Source organism: Moschus berezovskii, chromosome 10 (genome assembly GCF_049115385.1).
Source record: "Moschus berezovskii isolate FMDL1 chromosome 10, NW_MosBer_1.0, whole genome shotgun sequence".
In the NCBI taxonomy this organism is placed as follows: domain Eukaryota; kingdom Metazoa; phylum Chordata; class Mammalia; order Artiodactyla; family Moschidae; genus Moschus; species Moschus berezovskii.
The window spans coordinates 74,489,364-74,512,272 of NC_142469.1; the positions used below are offsets into that span (position 1 = coordinate 74,489,364).

General features: G+C 39.4%; 1 protein-coding gene across 1 annotated transcript in view; it reads left to right on the top strand.

Moving 5' to 3' along the window:
* The window catches only part of LAMA2 (laminin subunit alpha 2), a 710,698-nt gene that overhangs the window by 383,397 nt on the left and 304,392 nt on the right, over window positions 1-22,909 (top strand). The window contains exons 13-14 of the mRNA XM_088840739.1: window positions 9,363-9,464; window positions 10,828-11,039. Coding sequence (XP_088696865.1) covers window positions 9,363-9,464; window positions 10,828-11,039 — 314 coding nt within the window. The remainder of the gene's footprint in view (window positions 1-9,362; window positions 9,465-10,827; window positions 11,040-22,909) is intronic.

A 22,909-nucleotide genomic window follows, 5' to 3' on the forward strand; every position in this document is an offset into this window, starting at 1 on the left:
AATTTTTTTTTCCTATGTGTCTCTTGGAATACATAAAGAAGGTTATTCCCTTCCAAAGCACCATTTCTAGAATCCATTATCTCCATCTGACACCTACCACTCCAAGTCTACTTTCTATGCATTAAAGATGATGTAACTTTATGATCTCCCATGTCAATTCTGTTTTCTAATTTAGCATCCTCTTGCATCTGTTCTATTCTAATAATTATCGTACTTTGAAAGGAGAGAATGTGCTCTTATTGCAATGTTCTAAATGTATGGAAGAACAGAGCAAGTCCTGAAGTGGGACACTTCTGTTTTGAAAGAGATCTCTGTGAATGAATGAAGTAGTAAACACTTAAACGGGAGGTCCCTTTTCCGAGTTTAAAGCTCTGGGGCTTGGAATCTAGAAAGATAAATCACCTGCCCACTTTGTGATACTAAATTGAAATTGACAGGTATGTTTCATTTATCTTGCTCAATATTACAAAGCCTTTCCCTCCTTTGATTTTAATATATCCCTCCTGAAATATTTGTTCTGGTAAGAAAAGCAAATATGGGGTTTTATGCCCCACTTCGTGAAGTAAGAATGATGATGTTCTAACATCAGAGAACCAAATATTCCGGGCTTATTTTTCTGAGAAAAATTTGCTTGCAGATAGATTGTCCTCCATAGATCATCCATTCGTTACCCCTCAATTCATTCATATTTCTTGATTGGGGGAAAAGAGAACACACAAAACTTAATACAAAATACTTTCATAAAGCTTAGCTTTATGAATTAACTTCAACCTTTTCCACTCATGAGGGAAAACTTTCCTGCCTCATTAAATCTTTAATGCAATGTTCTGCCTGCACACTACATTATTATGTGTGACATTAGGTTATATATTGCATAGTAACTATAATGTTACTTGCAATCAAGCTGTTTCTTTCCCCTGAAGGTAGAATTAAAACAGGTACTCGTGGGAAACAGCTACTTGTGTTGCTCTATTCTTAATGGGGTGAAATTGAGGATCAGCCGAGTGAAGGGCTTAGCACTGAACCATCTCCAGGAAGGGATGGGTGCTGCTCCTTTGTCTTGCAGTGCCTTTGAAACTTGATATCTGAATCTCCCCAAAGAGAATTTTACTTAATAGATAAATGAAAACATTAGTTGCTCAGTCGTGTCCAACACTCAGTGACCCCATGGACTGTGGTCCACCAGACTCCTCTGTCCACAGAGTTTTCCAGGTAATTGTACTGAAGTGGGTAGCCATTCCCTTCTTCATGGGATCTTCGCCACCTAGGGAGGGATTGAACTAGGCTCTCCTTCATTGCAAGCATATTCTTTACCCTCTAAGCCACCAGGGAAGCATAAAGGGGAAAAGTAAAAGGCTAGGTCTTTGGGGACTTCTATGGAATGAAATATTTTCATTAAATTCACTTTCTCTTTGTATTGAAAAGGGATACAGTTTTCATCTCTGGTAAATATAGTCTAATCTTTCCAGTAAATATAACAATTGCCCTAAAGCAAACTGGAATTGCACTTATTTCTACCTGTGGGAAAGCAAATATTTCTAGCCAATGATGATGACAACTTGGTTTTTAATAGCCAGAGAAAATGAAATCTTCTATTCTCTGTATGTGGAGTGCTTCATAAAATTAGAGAAATCAACATCGTCCCCAAGATGAACTAATATGAAAATGTCAAATATAAAACTGATAATTAATTCTACAAAGTCCAAAATTGTGGAAAACTTAAGTTATGCACAGTATGCATAACTTAACAGTGTTGTGTGATGTATTGTTTGAATTTTTCATTGCTATGGGATGAGTTGGTTTATACAGAGTTCTGTTTTTGTTTTTGTTTTTTTAATCCTTTAGCTCTTTTACCAGTTGTGGTTGCTGCTGACTTCTCAGTAGATTTTAAGAACATCACTAAAAGAGCTTCTTTTTCCTAGTCTTCTGTCCAGTGGGGCATCATCCAGGCAAAGAAAGAAAAGCAGCATTTCAATGGTCAGAGAGCTGTAAGAATGAGAATTTCAGTGGAAAAATTACCTTAAGCAAATATAAGTAGCAGAATGGATACAAGAAAAGGCTAGATTGGAAATTCCAGAACTTTTTCAACATGTGGTTCTCTTCAGTTCAGCTGCTCAGTCGTGTCTGACTCTGCAACTGCATGGACTGCAGCATGCCAAGCTTCCCTGTCCATCACCAACTCCCAGAGCTTACTCAAATGCATGTCCATTGAGTTGGTGATACCATCCAACCATCTCATCCTCTGTCATCCGCTTCTTCTCTTGCCTTCAATCTTTCCCAGCATCAGGGTCTTTTCCAGTGAGTCAGTTCTCTTAGCATCTCCATATTTTTTTCACATTGCCTTCTAGATCAACTGAAATGTGCCACGGTAGTTAGGGCTGAACAGCAAAAAAATATTTGTAATTTAGCAACTTCAGTTCAGTTCAGTTCAGTTGCTCAGTCGTGTCCGACTCTCCGCGACCCCATGAATCACAGCACGCCAGGCCTCCCTGTCCATCACCAACTCCCGGAGTTCACTCAAACTCATGTCCACAGAGTCGGTGATGCCATCCAGCCATCTCATTCTCCGTCGTCCCCTTCTCCTCCCGCCCCCAACCTTTCCCAGCATCAGAGTCTTTTCCAGCGAGTCAACTCGTCGCATGAGGTGGCCAAAGTATTGCAGTTTCAGCTTTAGCATCAGTCCTTCCAATGAACACTCAGGATTGATCTCCTTTAGAATGGACTGGTTGGATCTCCTTGCAGTCTAAGGGACTCTCAAGAGTCTTCTCCAGCACCACAGTTCAAAAGCATCAATTCTTCGGCGATCAGCTAGTAATTTAGCAACTTAGCAATCATTAAAAAATAATTCACATAAATTTAAACAATATAATAATTTTTCTTCATAAATTACTACAGTTACTTACTAACGGGATCTTGCAAGATGAGTAATATTCAAATTCTCAAAACCTAGAATCAGATAAGATCCTGCTGCCCTTATTTTCTGCTACACATTAATTTTTGTACAACACTTGGTTTTTAATCACAGCATTCACTGAAAACTTTCCTTAACAAAGATATGACATGACTGAAAATGCAAGTAAACAAAAACATAGCTCAAAATGTTGAGAATGTCCTCTAGAGGAATATGGTATTATCTGTTAAAATTGTGAACTACCCGGAGCTAGCTGTTTGTGTGGCGTCCAATAGATACATAGTATTTCTTTGTTGCCTTCAAACATTTACAGCATCCCACTGTGCCTTTGTGAGTTTACTGCAGTGCTCTGGGGCGTCTGTGCAGGGAGCTAGAGAACAGGGAGCTGCATAGATACTACAGTGTATTGGAACTGCACAGAAACTTGAATGATACTACAGATCTCAGGGCCACTGCAGGTTCTTCATTAAGGAAGTGCAACAGCAGAAGTAATTCTTGATAAAACTTTCCCCAGCAAGAAAACTAAAGTCAGAGAATTGAATTCGAATGCGTGATGAGAACCTAGTATGATATAGCAATTCGAACAGAAAGTTAGACAAGAAGCATCTCAAGGAATAGGATTGAGGCACTAATCTGATTCAAATAATAGAGTGAAAGCAATATTATGTAGGCTCTATAGTTTCCACGGAGAAGGCAATGGCAAGCCACTCCAAATACTCTTGCCTAGACTCCAGTGTTCTTGCCTGGAGAATCCCAGGGATGGGGTAGCCTGGTGGGCTGCCATCTATGGGGTCACACACAGTCGGACACGACTGAAGTGACTTAGCAGCAGCAGCAGCAGAGAATCCCATGGATGGAGCAGACTGGTAGGCTGCAGTCTGTGGGGTCGCTAAGGGTCGGACACGACTGAGCGACTTCACCTTCACTTTTTACTTTCACACATTGGAGAAGGAAATGGCAACCCACTCCAGTGTTCTTGCCTGGAGAATCTCAGGGACGGGGGAGCCTGGTGGGCTTCTGTCTATGGGGTCACACAGAGTCGGACACGACTGAAGTGACTTAGCAGTAGCAGCATAGTTTCCACTTTACAACAGAGCAATGAAGCGATGGCTTGACTCATGTGACTCATGGAAGTTGGCAAAATAGTCATTTGTTTCCTGGGAAAATCCAGATAATAAACTTTGGGTATTCTGAGTGTTTGATATGTCATTAAACAGTCATTCAGTACAAAAATGTTATAGGCTGAACTGTCCCCCCAAAATTCACATGTTGAAGTCCTAGCTCCCAGAACCTCAAAATGAGACTGAATTTGAAGAAAGGATCCTTTATTCTGATTAAGCTAAAACGGGGCACTTAATGTGGTCCCTAATACACCATGACTTTTCCTTAAAGAAGAGGAAATTAGGACACAAACAATCACAGAAGGAAGACCGTGGGAGAACAGAGGAAAAAGATGACCGTCTACAAGCCAAGGTGAGGGGCCTAAGAAGGAACCAGCCTTGCTGGCATCTTTTCTTTTTCTTTTTTGATAGGCAAGAAGTAGATTTATTAATATAGAATGCTAGTGATAGATGCAAGTGGGCAGGTGAGGGGGTTCTCCCAGCTGACACCTCGATCTCAGGTTTCTGTTGTCTACCCAGTTTCTGGACCTTTGCTATGGCACCATGACCAAATGTATACAGGAACATGGGACAGGATAGAAGATACAGCTTGAGAAACCAGGGCTGAATGCAGTTCAATCCATGAGAGAGGAATGGAAATTCAGTAAGAAAGGATAACCAAAAAAAAGGGTTAGAAACATCCATATACTGAGTATAGAATAAAAGAAAAATGTATTTAGAATGGAGACAGAGGTACCTCTGTCATACTCCAGAGAAAGAAGTAGCAGAAAAGTTTAATGCAGTAGAAAACCAAGGAGTCAAGAATCTTAAGAATTATTACACATCACATGCTGCTGCTGCTGCTAAGTCACTTCAGTCGTGTCCGACTCTGTGTGACCCCGTAGACGGCAGCCCATCAGGCTTCCCCATCCCTGGGATTCTCCAGGCAAGAACACTGGAGTGGGTTGCCATTTCCTTCTCCATGGAACTGAACAAAAGCCCATTTGTGGTTGCTAGATAGGGCTGATAAGTGACCTTTCAAGACATACTGTTAGTGAAGTTCTAAGTGTGGAAAGCAGGCTGAAGTAGATCAAACAAGTAAGGTTGGTAGAGTAGAAGTAAAGAAAATGAGGTGGTAATACCCCATACCTCAGAGTTTGATAGCAAAACTAATAAATGTCCAGAGATGATAGCTAGCAGAGACAATAAAGTCAGTTGATGACTTGCAGCTCTGTGCACATTTGATTTGATGGAGACAGTGAAGACTGGGACATTGAAGGGATTATTGGAGAGTGGGGAAGCAAGCAGGTAAAGGAGCCAAGCCAATATAGCATTTGGAGTATGGAGCAGAATACAGATGGAGAAGAGACAGAGAAGCCTTTATCCAAAGCTTTATATGAAAGGACAACTTATATTCTAAGTATTTCCACAGCTTTTTCCCCAGAAAGCAAATATTCCATAAAAAAAAAAATTTATAACTTTATTTTATTGGGATCCAAAATCACTGCAGATGGTGACTGCAGCCATGAAATTAAAAGACAGTTACTCCTTGGGAGAAAAACTATGACAAGCATAGACAGCCTATTAAAAAGCAGAGACATTACTTTGCCAACAAAGATCCATCTAATCAAAGCTTTGGGTTTTTTTAGTAGTTATGTGTGGATGTGAGACTTGGACCATAAAGAAAGTTGAGCACCAAAGAATTGATGCTTTTGAACTGTGGTGTTGGAGAAGACTTCTGAGAGTCCCAGGACTGCAAGGAGATCAAACCAGTCAATCCTAAAGGAATCAGGCCTGAATATTCGTTGGAGGAACTGATGCTAAGCCTGAAGCTCCAATACTTTGGCCACCTGATGCGAAGAGCTGACTCATTGGAAAAAGACCCTGATTCTGTGAAAGATTGAAGGCAGGAGAAGGGGACAACAGAGGACGAGGTGGTTGGATGGCATCACAGACTTGGTGGACATGAATTTGAGCAGTACTCCAGGGTATGGTGAAGGACAGGGAAGCCTTATGTGCTGCAGTCCATGGGGTCACAAAGAGTCAGACATGACTGAGTACTGAACAACAAATAACTGACTTGTTACAAAGACTCTCTCCAGTGATATGTACCCTTTGGGGAAGACACATTAGCTGGAAACAATACCAAGAAATGCTTGGTTTCATTTCTTATAAAGAGATTATTTGATGCAGTTGATAAATAGAAGCAAAGGAGTTTTATTGTTGTTCAGTCACTCAGTCATGGCCAGCTGTTTGCAACCCATGGACTGCAGCACACCAGCCTTCCCTGTCCTTCATCATCTCCCAGAGCTTGCTCAAACTCTTGACCATTGAGTCAGTGCTGCCATCCAACCGTCTCATCCTCTGTCATCCTCTTCTCCTCCTGCCTTTAATCTTTCCCAGCATCATGGTCTTTTCTAATGAGCTGGCTCTTTGCATCAGGTAGCCAAAGTATTGGAGCTTCGGCTTCAGCAGAGAATAAATAATTAACCCTAGGAGGTGTGCTCAGTCGTTCAATATGTTGGACTCTTTGCCACCCCTGTGGACTGTAGCCCGCCAGCCTTCTCTGTCAATGGGATTTTCCCAGCAAGAATACTGAAGTGGGTTGCCATTTCCTCCTGCAATGTATCTTCCTGACCAAGAGATTGACCCAAGTCTCCAGTATTGAAGGAAGGTTCTTTGCCACTAAGCTACCCAGGAAGCCCTATTCTTAGGAGATGCAGTTTCTCAATTAAAGGATGATATTAAACCAACCATTTTTAAAAATTACTTAAGTAAGTACTTGACCAAGTAATTATATAGAGATATATCATCAGTATATACCTTAGGGTGAATGAAATAGACAATGATTTTAATATTATGGAAATGAACACTTGTAGCCTGGGGAAAAAAACATCTGGTAACAGTACCATGCATCTATTTAAAATTGCCTATTATTTCACAACCTAGATGGAAGCAAAAAGGATTCACTCATAAAAACTGTTAGATAATTCAAAAACCAGTTCTAATGATGCCTAAGCATGAATATCAGAGGTGCATGAAAGAGTATAGAAAAAAGTTGTTTTCTGAAATGTGAATGAGAAAGTAATTTCTCATTAGTATTACTACTATTACTATAAGCCCTCAGGTGAACAGGTTGAATGAATTCTGCTCCATTGTTTGTATGGCAACCCACTCCAGTATTCTTGCCTAGAGAATCCCATGGACCGAGCAGCCCGGTAGGCTACAGCCCACGGGGTAGCAAAGAATGGGACACGACTGAACAACTTCACTTCACTTCTCTTTTTCTTTGTAGTTATTTGTTGTTTTTCCCCCATTTCCACCCTCATTACTCTCTCATGTTATATTACTTCATATATTATATGACTTTATTATAAGTAGGTATGGAAAATACATTGACAAATCAAATATTGTAACAAATCAAACTTTTTTCTTTTCATCTTGAGTCTCAACATCTGGAATATTCAAATTACATTTTGGCTCTTTTCTTTGGCAAAATGGGAGTTACCTTTAATTCTAATTTTTTTAAATTGATTTAAGGAAATTAACCATTAATTTACCTTGACCTTTTTCTTTGTTTAAGGAAACCTGTTCTAGAAGGTTAATAGCATGTAATCTAAATTTTAATAATCAAAATACATTTAGAAGCTCAAAAGTTTTTGACATTACAGATCTATGTCCCAATGTCCTTTCCAAACTCAGTCCCTACTTCCTATTAAATATTTTTATTAATTTGGGAAATTCTGAGTAATTAAGTCCTCTTTGAAATATATGAAACATTCTTTGCTGCTGCCTTTCTGAACTCCCATCATTAAGAAAATCTCTGGTTGATTTTTGAACAAGCATGTTTTGTATAATTTTGGAAGCTTATCTTAATAGAACCAAAAACCTTTTACATAGATTCACCCCTCATTACTCACAGTAATGCCAAGTGCTATAGTCCAGGCAGATATTTATTATTTTAGATATGAAAAGACATTCAGTTCAGTTCAGTTCAGTTCAGCCGCTCAGTCGTGTCCGACTCTCCGCGACCCCATGAATCACAGCACGCCAGGCCTCCCTGTCCATCACCAACTCCCGGAGTTCACTCAAACTCATGTCCACAGAGTTGGTGATGCCATCCAGCCATCTCATTCTCTGTTGTCCCCTTCTCCTCCACCCCCAACCTTTCCCAGCATCAGAACGGGTCTATTTTTCAGTGGGGCAGAGGAATAAAAGTTTTGCGAATTTTAGTTCCTTATAAAGCTCCCTGTAATGAGCTCTTAGAAGACATTGGGAAGCTGTGATTTAAAAACCTTGTTTAATCAGCCATGGTGAGCTGTGTTCCATTCCCAATGGAACAACTCTGAAAGGAATCTGGGTTCCTCCTCCTCCACCCAGAGCATCACCAGGAGTTGCATTGTAGTCAGGGTCTGCCATGAGAGGCCACAAAGAGCCCAGGGCTGCGAAGCTAGGTCTCTGCTTGTCAGTATGGAGGAAACGGCAGAATACAAATCATCAGCTTTGTTTTATGAGTGTCTATTTACAATGCTGGGGTGGAACTTTTTAGAAAAGCACTGCAGCATTTGCATCGTCTGTCATTCAAGTTCCAGTGTTGATTCCTGTCCTGTAAATGATCTTGCTTTCCTATTTTTTTTTAATCCTTTGTACAAGGTTACTGTCAATGTCAGCAAATATAAACCTCAAGGATACATTGTATGGGGTTCAGCACGCATGTTGGAAGGAAAGAATTTTGTTTAATGAAAAAGGATAACAACATTTATTCACACTAAGTATATTTGATTGCCCAAGGGAAAGTGTATCTTCTTTGGGAATTTTGATTAAATTTTTTCATGATATAAAATTTGCTGCTTTGTTTCCTTTTCTTTGACCAACAACATTCTCCAGCATAGCTTATAGTCTAGGTAAAGTGCCTGTGAAATGGAGTGATGTCTTTGCTGAAAGTATTCAGACCCACAGAAAGTGAGTGACCCTCGGTGATGAGTAGAAATCTCCCAGTTTTAGCAAAGATCCTTCTCTGTTTGGGAATTGTAAAGCTCAAGCTAAGAAAAATGACAGGAGGGGCTGTGTTTGGTTCCCAGGAAATTAACCTATTTCAGCAAGCCTGCAATACCAGGAAAAAGAATATATGAATTTATATGATGTGTGCCAGGCTTGCCATTGATAGGTAAGGTTCGTATAAAGGTTACTCCTAAAGAAATGTCTATTATTCTCAATCTGCATGCTCATGATTTCTGTTTCTTCCAAACCCTGCCCTCTAGAACAATAAAATAATTTAAAAATAATAAGCAAAACACAGTTTAATAGCCAATCTCCTGTCCTGTAATGATGACGCATCTTCTCTCTTGTAGCTCACAGCAGCTGGAGGACAGTTGATGTTTACCATATCATATGACCTTGAAGAAGCAAATGAAGATGCAGAACACACACTCCAGCTTATGGTTATCTTAGAGGTAGAGTATGGGAAGTGTCATTTATGTTTAACTGCTTTACACTCATGTAATTTGAGGTTATTCCTTACCTAACTAGTTTAACATTCATTTATATACTACTAGAGAAAAGTATTGTATCTTGGGAATTTTTTTCTGCCATTCACTCTGAGACATATCTAGAAGACTGAACATAGGTCTTGGGTTCCAATGGTAAAGGGGATTTTTAGAGCAGACTCAAAACTTAAATTTAAAACCTAATGACCATGTCCCCCAGAATATAAGGATACTAAAAGTGTTTGAGCAAATGGCTGATTTATATAGTTGTAGTTTTTCCATCTCTCTTTGCTTCCAAGTAGATTTTATTGTTTATACCTTTGTTTGTATTAGGTAGAAGCCAATGGAAAAAGGGAAACTTATCTATTTAGGTACAGTTGAATCTTGACTTCAAAACTCTCTTAATTTAACTAAGAAAAATATAGGAGAAACTGCTTTGAGCATTTGGAGGGACACAGATGGTTCCCAAAGGCTAGAAGCCTAAAGTTATCACATAAAAGCTGCCTTCCTTTCTCATATTCTTCCTTTCTTCTCCTCTGCTCACACAAAGGCACACATTTTATGCATATTTATGGATCCAAAGGGATCTAATGTTGATTTAGCATGGGGCTCTGTTGTTGTTTTGGTCTTGAAATGTTCATGCATGAGAATCAATTTTTTAAAAAGTCTTCCCCCAAAGTGAATGTTTCCAGTATTAGGTGAAGTGATCTGAGTGATATATATCATTACATACATGTGTGTGTATGAAAACAGAAGTATGTCATGGAATTCCTTTGAGATAAAAGAGGTTCTCTAAATGTAAAATGTTGAGAAGCTATATATTATTAATATGAATGAACTAAGATAAAAGGTTAACCCAAATGATAATAATGCTATTATCCGATTCTAATCATGAAACTGTAGGATTTTTTCTTGTTTCTTTTTTGCCCAGATTGAAGAGTCCTTTAAAACAATAGCTTCATACACTGTTTTAACTTTTCTTAACCATTTTCCTATTAATCGACATTCACCATAAAATAGTATATCTGAAATATTCAGATTTGTGCACTTCTATAAAATTGATGTATTTGTAATCATATATATCTCGGCTTACCACGTATTAATTAGTTAATAGGGGAAACAGAGTCACGCATAACCAAGAAGCTTATACTTTGTGGTACATCGAGTTAAGGCTAATATTTAAATTGTTTTCTCTCTGCCTTTTATACATACTAGAAATATGCTGACAGGGAAAGCTAACCTGAAATAAAAACCTACTGAGGATAACCTACAAAGGGGAGAATCCCTTTTTTCACAGTTTTATCCTTTTATACTCTCTTTTCCCCTTTAGGGAAATGACTTGAGAATCAGCTCAGCCCAAGAGGAGGTGTATCTGCAACCATCTGAAGAACATATTAATGTGTTGTCACTTAAAGAAGAATCATTTACCACACATGGCACAAATTTCCCAGTCAGTAGAAAGGAGTTTATGACAGTGCTTGTGAATTTGCAGCGAGTCCTCATACAAATCACATACAGCCTTGGGATGGATGCCATCTTCAGGTAAACTCAGGAATTGCATCTCCCAGCTCTTACATTTGCCTTGGGGCGGACACGCGAGTGCTAAGTGACTGAAGATCCCCAAGGTTTGCCATCTTCAAATAATAGTTAATGATGGAGCACTGGTTTTCTGAAAAGTATTTCTATTGATCTTTAAAATTTTACCTACCCAGGATGAATCTGTCTTAGTCCTTTTTCAGTATTGATGATTCTTGGTTCTGCCAGAACATGCAATCAAATGATCCTATACTGAGAAATGCTATACTGGAAAGCACAGTCTCCCTTACGATGTCTCAAATAGTAGGAAAGTAAAGTGATATAATTCAAGGATACCCATATTCAGAAAGTGGTTTGTAAAATACTTTCTTCCATTAATTCATTCAGTAGATTCTGACTTACTAGTATATGGTTGATAATGAGAGATATAAGCACCTTCATTTGAATAACCACAAGTGTTTTTGTGAAACACTGCAATGCTATAATGGCTGCATGATATAGGGGAAAGTAAAATAAGAATTCAGTTAGCTCTATTGCTTATTATATGTGTGACCTTTGGCAAGTGGTTGGTTCTTATGGAAACTGGATTTTTCAAATGTGAAGTGGAGATAATAGTGCCTACCTTTCAGGGTCATTGTGAAAATTATATGTGATAATTATGTAAAGTGCTCGTTACCTTGAACACTTTCAAGGGATTATTCCTTTCTACTCTCTGTTTTGTTTCCTTAGAGAGAGAACTCCCCAACTTGAGCTAAACATGTCCGTAGGAGGTACCCTAAAGGCTGCTTTCCATTAAAAAAAAAATGACTTACAAATTTCATGGCAGTTTTTTCCTGTGTGTGTGCCTTCTAAGTCGCTTCAGTTGTGTCTGACTCTGTGGAACCCTGTGGACTATAGCCCGCCAGGATCCTGTGTCCATGGGATTCTCAAGCAAGGATACTAGAGTGGGTTGCCATGCCCTCCCCCAGGGGATCTTCCAGACCCAGGGATCAAACCCAGCATCTCTTATGTTTCCTGCATTAGCAGTCAAGTTCACTAGTGCCACCTGGCAAGCCCAATTTCGTCCTAAAGCAGCTTAAATTAGATGATCAAATGTGACCCTAGACCGACAGCTTGGCGTACCCATCCGCACAGCAATGTCTCCAATGCTGGTTTATCTACAAGAGGGTCTTTTAATTGCTGATGCTCTACCACCCCCCTTCTTCTTGTGCTGTCTGGTTTGTCTTTCACTTGTAGTATTTCAACTAAGTGTAATCATCATTACCATCTCCCTAAGGAGAGAATCACAGATTCAGAAACAGAACCACTGCCAAACAATGTACCTCTTTTGCATAGTCAATGCTGCTAGAAGCTGGGTTAAAATGCCGTGAAGATGAGAAGCAGCACTTTGGAATTAATTATGTTTTTTCACATTTAGTAAATAGAGACTGTCATGATGTTTAAAGAGTACAAAGAGATGAGTCCTCTGGATTTCAAAATAAATGACAAGCAAATTGACAAAAAGTGGCTGAGGGGTTTGATTATTTTTGCCAGCCTTGCTTCTCAGACTAGTTAATTCCAAAGCATTTCTCCCTGATTCATGTGAGATAATTTTAGTGTCTACTCATCTTAAAATCACTAGTTTCATTTGAGCCTTCTGAACTTTTCCCATACATGAACAACATGTTCACAGAGCATGGCTATGGGATCCGACACAGGAACTAATCCATGTAGGTGATGCTTTCTGCAGCCTACATTACACAAGGCACTGTAGTTCGAGAAGTTAAAGCCATGTTGCATGTGAAACTCCTACCCACTTCAGGTGAGTCACAAGCCAGCATGAATCTTGAGTTAGTAAGCTTGTTATATTTTATTTATCTCTGATCTATGAGTGGATTGAGTCCTATTTGTAAAACATCACTTGAATTGATTTCAACTTGTCTTGCACAGTAGGCTTCCAACTTGGTATACAGCTTGTGTGTAAGCACAAGTAAATTGAAGCTATCACAACAGAAATTCATGTTTAGAATTATTTAAGGAGGATTTACTTCCATGGTAGTTCTCTGAGCAAATGGGCTTATGTTCCTCCCAATACAGAGGAGCTGGAATTGAATAGTGGAAGGAAAACGGGGCAGCAGGTTAGAATCTTGACTTCTGTTTTCAAGTTAGTTATTTAATAGTTGTGAACATAAGTGTTGTTTTAGATCTCTTTGGATTTCAGTCACCTCATCTGTAAAATGAGGAGGACAATTGCTTGTCAATGTCAAAAAGTCACTATGAGAATGGAATTAAGGCAAAAGTGCTTTGCTCATGACCAGTCAGCACACAAATCTGAAGCATTTCCATCTGACCTGCACATTCTAGAAGTACCATTTTCTCCAGCTACCATTAAGACTTGAAGATATCTAGAATACAGAATGGACTGGTGTTTCAAAATTGAGACCATTTTTGCTGTCATTCTTTTCCACAGTGCTAAGGAGCCCATGTGATAAAATTGATTTTCTTCTCATTGTACTCTTTAATAAATGAAGATAAAAATGGAAATTTTTTCATTCTTCCTTTAAGAATGTAAGAGAAATCAACTTAACTGTGAATCTTTCTCCTTTAAATTCTCCAAACCTTAATTTCAACAGCAATCCTTGATATTTAACTTGATATTTTTCTTATCGCCTGTGAAAGTGAAAGTGTTAGTTGCTCAGTGGTGTCCGATTCTTTCGACCCCATGGCCTGTAAACCACCTGGTTCCTCTGTCCACGAAATTCTCCAATCAAGAATACTGGAGTGGGTAGCCATTTCCTTCTCTGGGGATCTTCCCAACCCAGGGATTGAACCAGATCTCTTGCATTGCAGGCAGATTTTTTATCATCTGAGCCAACAGGGAAGACCTTATACCCTATAGTAGACATTAGTACAGTTCATCAAATTTTAATCTCCTTCTTTTGAAATATTGCATTTCCTTTGAGGGTAGATGTTATCATAGGTCTTGGTTTGGCCAATGAAATGAGAACTGATGTATTATTCCTGTTCTACTATCCCCACTCCCAACCCTAGAAAAGCATTGAATTACCTGTAGGAGACTCTATGGAGTTTACACAGTTACCAGAACATAAAAACAGTCTGAAATATTGACAGCACATAGAGGTCAGCTTCCCTGAAAGGTTACCCAGAACCGTAGAGGATTTTCCATCAGTAAACTTTTGTTTTCTGATAAGCCACTGAGAATTCAGTTGTTTGTTAGCCCAGTGTAACTGAACCCATTGTGGCTTTATTGTGATACAGCCTATATATCGTTATTGTTTGAAAATAAATTTCTCCAAGGCTAGACATTTTCACATGACTTTTAAGAGTGGGTTTTTTTTCTCTGGTATCAAAAACATTACACAGAATTTATCTAATAAGTTATCCAGTAAATAATCTAGAAAAATCCATATAAACAAAGGAGTGTTTTGATGATTATAGAAATAGTGCTGATAGTATACTTCTACCTTATGAAAGTAATAACCCAGGTAATCACATTTGAAGAAATTATTACAATTAGGGCTCTAACGATCTTAAAAATATTTCTGTAACTTGCTCTTGAGAAGAGATTCAGTGAGGTTTTATACCAACATGTGTTTTTTTTTTCCTCATTGCCTTTCGCTACCTCCCAAATCTTTTCTGTAGTATTGGATTTATTCAGTCTGCCAGAATTTACTGAGTGCCTTCCCTGTGTATTTGAATCTCAGCTTCCTCTTTTGTAAAATGGCAGAAACATACCTAATTTTCAAGATTGAATGCTCAGTGAGAAAATGATGTATCTGAGACATCTAACCTTCTGTCTAGTGTACATGAGAGACAGTGTCAGGCAACAAGCTAACCATTGGGTTTTGATTTCAGTCTGTGCTGCACAATATTTGCAGACAGTATTATATAGACAAGGCACTTTACTTCTCTGAGCTTTGAGTTCTTCCTTTGTAAATGTGGGCAGAAACATGATTACTGTATTGGTTTCATTGATTCTTTAAAATATAATTTTATTAATTTATTTACTTTGGCTGTGCTGGGCCTTCGTTGCTGCGCTGGCTTTTCTCTAGTTGCAGAGAGCAGGGGCTACTCTCCAGTTGCAGCGCATGGGCTTCCCATTGCGGTGGCTTCTCTTGTTGTGGAGCACAGGCTCTAGGGAGCACTGATTTCAGTAGTTGCGGCGTGTGGGCTCAGTAGTAGTGGTTCTTCGGCTTTAAAGCACAGGCTCAATAGTTGTGTCACACAGGTCTAGTTGCTCCATGGAATGTGGCTTCTACCCAGACCAAGAGATTGTACCTGTGTCTCCTGTATTGGCAGGCATATTCTTCACCACTAAGCCGGCAGGGAAGCCCAGTTTCATTGATACTTAAGGGAGATATGTCTCAAGTTCCCATTATAATGCACAGAAGTTATAATTATTATAATGCACGCTCAGTACACAGTAATTATTATGATGTGGTAGTTCTAGGCTAAGGAAAGAGGATACAAAGATGGAAAAATGATCAGTGAATTCAAACAACGTACAGTCCATTATGCAAGCCAGACGTACGTTTGTGGTATATAATAAAGAGTGCAGGGGAAGTGAGCACAATGCATATGGTAGGACTAAGGAGAAAGAAATATGAATTCTCCTATTAGCATTTAGTATATTTTTGATGAATGGTTTGCAACAGTACTAGATTCTGTTCATTATTTCCCTTAGTTGTCATAGGACTGACAATGTTTGGGGAAAATGTCTAACTCTGCCAATATAGCTCACTCACACACTGAGTTTGTAAATGATTCTGTTATCTTTTTAGGTATGAGATAAAAAATCATTAGACTTCATTAACTGAGTAGTACTTTGTGGAACTTTCACAAGACTAAAGGAAATTTTAAGTCATCATCTTGTGTTGCATCAAAAATGAAATAGAGCAAAGCCCCTGAACAACAGTAAAATCTTTATCTATGGTAGCAAACCCAAAGTAGCATTTAAGTAGAATTAAATGGAGGTCTTCTATATTTAAAAAAAAAGCAAATTAAAAAATAATTATTTAAAAGAGTTTTAAGATCAAATGTCCTGTTGTTTAAAGAATAATTTGGAGTTTTTTTCCTTTTTTTGTGAAGCATGATATATCTAACTCTGGTTGAAAATATAGTAAAAAATATACAGAGCACTCTTTAAGTCAGTACCAGGGCAATGTTTCTTATATGATTCCAATATTTTCAATAATAACTTATATAATTATGCCTTTGCTCTTCATCCATCATCTGTATTTCCCTTTCATAATAATTGGAAAGAACCAGCTAGAACATTTAACAAATCTTTTGACAGTTCGTGCATCTCCAACAATACTTTATTACTACCAGCATTATGTATTTTAATGAATATAGCCTGTATCAAGAAAAGAAAATGACCATATTGAAAAGGGAAAAGGAATAAACCACAGACTTCTTCAAGAATAACACTAAAAACTGTTAAACACATTAAAATCCCATTTAACAAATATCAGAACCTAATGAACATTGGGACTGCTCGGTGAATACTAATGTGGAATATTGCTGGGAAAGATGTTTGAGTGCTGAAATTTCTCATAGCTCAAAATGGTTATATAGATTAAGGAGAGGAACATCTGTTGTTTCAAAGACAAATGAAAGTTGGTAGTTCACTGAAAATATTTTTGTTTTGTTCCATTTTAAATTGTTTCTTAATGTAGTCATTTTCTTTCTTTCTATTTTAAAATGTTGCTATACTACAGTCCACGCTTAGTTGCTTTGACTGAAGTATCCAACTCTGTGACTCCATTTACTGTAGTCCACCAGGCGTCTCTGTCCATGAGATTTCCCAGGCAAGAATACTGACATGGGTTGCCTTTTCCTTTTCCTTGGATATTACAGTCCATAGGATCAGAAAGAGTCGGACATGACTGAAGCAACTTCAGTTCAGTTCATTTCAGTCCCTCAGTCCTGTCTGACTCTTTGTGACCCCATGGACTGCAGCATGCCAGGCTTACCTGTCCATCACCAACTCCCAGAGCTTACTCCAACTCATGTCCATTGAGTCAGTGATGCCATCCAACCATTTCATCCTCTGTCATCCCCTTCTCCTCCCACATTCAATCTTTCCCAGCATCAGGGTCTTTTCAAATGAACCAGTTCTTCACATCAGGTGGTCAAAGTATTGGAGTTTCAGCTTCAGCATCAGTCCTTACACTGAATATTCAGGACTGATTTCCTTTTGGATGGACTGCTTGGATCTCCTTGCTCTCCAAGGACCTCTCAAGAGTCTTTTCCAAAATCATAGTTCAAAAGCATCAATTCTTTGGCACTCAGCTTTCTTTATAGTCCAACTCTCACATCCATACATGAGTACTGGAAAAATCAACGCTTAGACCAGAGGGTTGGCACCACTTTATTGGTAAAGTGATATCTCTGCTTCTTAATATGCTGCCTAGGTTGGTCATAACTTTTCTTGCAAGGAACAGGCGTCTGAATTTCATGGCTGCAGTCACCATCTGCAGTGATTTTGGAGCCCAAAAACAATAAGGTCTGTCACTGTTTCCATTATTTCCCAATCTATTTGTCATGAAATGATGGGACCAGTTGCCATGATCTTAGTTTTCTGAACACTGAGTTTTAAGCCAACCTTTTCACTCTTCTCTTTCACTTTCATCAAGAGGCTTTTGAGTTCCTCTTCGCTTTCTGCCATAAGTGTGGCATCATCTGCATATCTGAGGTTATTGATATGCCTCCTGGCAATCTTGATTCCAGCTCGTGCTTCATCCAGCCCAGCATTTCTCAGGATGTACTCTGCATATAAGTTAAATAAGCAGAGTGACAATATACAACCTTGACATACTTCTTGTCCTATTTGGAACCAGTCTGTTGTTCCACGTCCAGTTCTAACTGTTGCTTCCTGACCTGCATAGAGGTTTCTCAGGAGGCAGGTCAGGTGGTCTGGTATTCCCATCTCTTGAAGAATTTTCCAGTTTGTCGTGATCCACACAGTCAAAGGCTTTGGCATAGTTAATAAAGCAGAAGTAGATTCTGAAATTCTCTTGCTTTTTCAATGATCCAGTGGATCTTGGCAATTTTGATCTCTGGTTCCTCTGCTGCTGCTGCTGCTGCTGCTAAGACACTTCAGTCCTGTCTGACTCTGTGCGACCCCATAGACGGCAGCCCACCAGACTCCCCTGTCCCTGGGATTCTCCAGGCCAGAACACTGGAGTGGGTTGCCATTTCCTTCTCCAATGCAAGAGAGTGAAAAGTGAAAGTGAAGCCATTCAGTCATGTCCGACTCTAAGCGACCCCATGGACTGCAGCCTACCAGGCTCCTCCCATGGGATTCTCCAGGCAAGAGTACTGGAGTGGTCCACCATTGCTGGTTCCTCTACCTTTTCTAAATCCAGCTTGAACATCTGGAAGTTCACGATTCATGTACTGTTGAAGCCTGGCTTGGAGAATTTTGAGCATTACTTTGCTAGTGTGTGAGGTGAGTGCCATTTTGCAGTAGTTTGAGCATTCTTTGGCACTGCCTTTCTTTGGAATTGAAATGAAAACTGACCTTTTCCAGTCCTGTGGCTACTGTGGAGTTTTCCAAATTTGCTGGCATATGCAGTGGCTGGCTTTATTTTTCTGGGCTCCAAAATCACTGCAGATGGTGATTGCAGCAATGAAATTAAAAGATGCTTAGGAATACCAGACCACTTGACCTGCCTCTTGAGAAACCTGTATGCAGGTCAGGAAGCAACAATTAGAACTGGACATGGAACACAGACTGGTTCCAAATAGAAAAAGGAGTACGTCAAGGTTATATATTGTCACCCTGCTTATTTAACTTGTATGCAAAGTACATCATGAGGAACGCTAGGCTGGAAGAAGCACAAGCTGGAATCAAGATTTCTGGGAGAAATATCAATAACCTCAGATATGCAGATGACACCACCCTTATGGCAGAAAGTAAAGAGGAACTCAAAAGCCTCTTGATAAAAGTGAAAGAGGAGAGTGAAAAAGTTGGCTTGAAGCTCAACATTCAGAAAACTAAGATCATGGCATCTGGTCAGATCACTTTATGGGAAATAGATGGGGAAACAGTGGAAACAGTGTCAGACTTTATTTTTTTGGGCTCCAAAATCACTGCAGATGCTGATTGAAGCCATAAAAGACGCTTACTCCTTGGAAGGAAAGTTGTCACCAACCTAGATAGCATATTAAAAAGCAGAGACATTACTTTGCCGACCCAGGTCCGTCTAGTCAAGGCTATGGTTTTTCCCGTGGTCATGTATGGATGTGAGAGTATGACTGTGAAGAAGGCTGATCGCCGAAGAATAAATGCTTTTGAACTGTGGTGTTGGAGAAGACTCTTGAGAGTCCCTTGGACTGCAAGGAGATCCAACCAGACCATTCTAAAGGAGATCAATCCTGGGTGTTCATTGGAAGGACTGATGCTAAAGCTGAAACTGCAATACTTTGGCCACCTCATGCGACGAGTTGACTCACTGGAAAAGACTCTGATGCTGGGAAGGATTGGGGGCGGGAGGAGAAGGGGACGACAGAGAATGAGATGGCTGGATGGCATCACCGACTCTGTGGACATGAGTTTGAGTGAACTCTGGGAGTTGGTGATGGACAGGGAGGCCTGGCGTGCTGTGATTCATGGGGTCATAAAGAGTCGGACACGACTGAGCGACTGAACTGAACTGACTCCTTGGAAGGAAAGGTATGACCAACCTAGAGAGCATATTAAAAAGCAGAGACATTACTTTGCCAACAAAGGTCTGTCTAGTCAAGGCTATGGTTTTTCCATTGGTCATGCATGGATGTGAGAGTTGGACTATAAAAAAAGCTGAGTGCCACAGAATTGATGCTTTTGAGCTATGGTGTTGGAGAAGACTCTTGAGAGTCCCTTGGACTGCAAAGAGATCCAACCAGTCCATCCTAAAGGAGATCAGTTCTGGGTGTTCATTTGAAGGACTGATGTTGAAGCTGAAACTCCAATACTTTGGCCACCTGACGTGAAGAGCTGACTCATTTGGAAAGACCGTGATGCTGGGAAAGATTGAGGGCAAGAGGAGAAGGGGACGACAGAGGATGAGATCGTTGGATGGCATCACCAACTCAATGGACAATGGTTTGGGTGGACTCTGGCAGTTGGTGATGGACAGGGAAGTCTGACATGCTGCGGTTCATGGGGTCACAGAGAGTTGGACACAACTGAGCAACTGAACTGAACTGAGTGCAGCACTTTCACAGAATCATCTTTTAGGATTCAAAATAGATCAATTTAGCATGCATGAATACTCTTTCTTAATTTTTTATCTATTAATCTTATATTGATTGTCATGGGACTATATCTATATACAGTTGACCAGGCTCCTGGTTAGTAAGCTGTGATAATCTTTTATATGATAATCGACTAGTATGCATGCATGCTAAGTCTCTTCCGTTGTGTCCTCTTTGAGACCCCACGGACTGTAGCCCACCAGGCTCCTCTGTCCATGGAATTCTCTAGGCAAGAATACTGGAGTGCTTTGGCAAGTCCTCCTCCAGGGGATCTTCTATTTGTCTCTGGCATTGGCAGGTGGGTTTTTTGCACCACCTGGGAAGTCCAATCAACAACTATTGTTGTTCAGCCACTAAGTTGTGTCTGACCTGCGACTCCATGAACTGCAGCATGCCAGGCTTCCCTGTCCTTTCACTATCAACTAGTATAGTAATCATGAAATCATCCAATTCTGAAATTAAAATGATCAGAAATAAAAGTTTGTCATGTGACAGTCCATTAGTTGCAGGCAATTAGATGTCACAATAAATTCAGATGAGTTCTGGCCTTTGGCCTCAAGTCCTAATGCTAACAGTTTTCAATTTATCTTTTTTGTTAGATCAAATAAGTAATTTTTCTTTCATTTGTCTGATTTTATTCATCTAAATATGGATTAAACTTCAGTGTATTGTTTTGGAGTATGTTACTCACTTCTCATAATATAATTTCATTCCATTCATCTATCCACTTATTTATTCATTTATCATGTGTTTTTAGTCTTGTATCCATCCATTTATCTATCTGTCTCTTTGTCTACCCTCTATTCATCTATCCTTCTATCCATCCGTAGATTCATCCATCCAATAAAATTGTGTGAGTGTGTATTGAGGTGATCAGGCTAGGTTTAGAGATGACACATCAGAATCTCTTTTCTTAAGTACTAGCTTATAAACTCATGTTAACATAAACAAGTAGTATCTTTATTTTAGTAACTCTTGTAAACCTTATGTTGTATTAAGAATTGCCACATTTAGAAATCCCACTCCTAGTTATATACCCCAAAGAATTAAAAATGGGTACTCAAAAAGACTTATACACAAATGTTTATAGCAGTATATTTACAATAGTCAAAGAGTAAGAATAGCCAAACATCCATCAACAGATGAATGGATAAAGAAAATGTGGTGTATTCATACCACAGTAATAGAATATTGGGCTTCCCTGGTGGCTCAGACAGTAAAGTATCTGCCTGCAATGCGGGAGACACAGGTTTGACCCCTGGGTTGGGAAGATCCCCTGGAGAAGGAAATGGCAACCCACTCCAGTACTCTTGCCTGGAAAATCCCATGGACAGAGGAGCCTAGTAGGCTACAGTGCATGGGGTCACAAAGAGTCGGACATGACTGAGCAACTTTAGAATATTACTACCATAAAAATAAATAAAATATTGATATGTGCTACAACATAAATGAACCTTGAAAACACTATGCTAACAGAGAGAAGTCAGACATAAAAAGTCGTGTATTATATATGTCCATTTGTATGAAATATCCGGAATAGATAAATCCATGGAGACAGAAGCAGATTCATGATTGACAGGAATTGAGGAAATGGTGGAATAGAGCGTGACTGCTTGATAGTCACAGGGTTTTATTGTGGAGGGGGAAGGTGGGGCTAATGAAAATGTCTCAGAGATGGTGGTTGTACTACACTGTGAATGTATTAAATGACCCCTTAAAGTGATTATGTTATGTGAAATTCATCTCAATTAAAAAAATAGTGCCAGTGACACTTTATATACAAGTTTATTTGGTGGGAGAAAAATGACTGAAAATTTGTTTAAATCTCTATGTAACCCAAATGCTGTAAAACAGTGATTTTTAATGCTTGCCAGTTTAGAACCTTCTGCCAAAGCTGTCTAAACTGTGCCTAGAGAAGAAAGCATCCAAAGAAATGGTGTCAAATGAGTCACTCTGTAGGTGAATATAATTCGCTTGTGTTTAGAGAATTCCAGCTAGCACCCAGCACCTACAGCATTCCCATCCAAATATCTGTTTTCTACGATTTTAAGATGATTTTCCTATTCCTCTTCTCAATTATGTATGAACTTATACACGTTCCAAGGTATTATCAAGTCTTTTTGTTAGTGGCTCGGTCGTGTCCAACTCTTCATGACTCCATGAACTGTAGCCCACCAGGCTCCTCTGTTCATGGAATTCTCCAGGCAAGAATACTGGAAGTGGGTTGTCATTTCCTTTTCCAGGGGATCTTCCTGTAGATTATTCATGTAGTCATTTTGATTCGGTTTCAACAGTCAATGTATGTTAATAAAACGCCTAGCATTTTATGACCACATACATGAGTTAGGTACTATATCAAGAATTTTGCATTGATTATTTAACTCTTTAATCAATTCATTATGTATGGACTCTTGTATTATCTCTGTTACATAGATGACAGTATTGAGGCCTACAGATGTTAAGTCATTTCTTCCTTGCTATGGGACTGGTAATATCTCCAGAGGATCCCTTCCAGGGATCAAACCCGGGTCTCCCTCATTGCAGGCACATTTTTTACCACCTGAACCACCAGGGAAGCCCCTATCAAGCTTCTAGGGTTAGGAAAATCAGGATTAAAGCAGAGATTTTAGAAA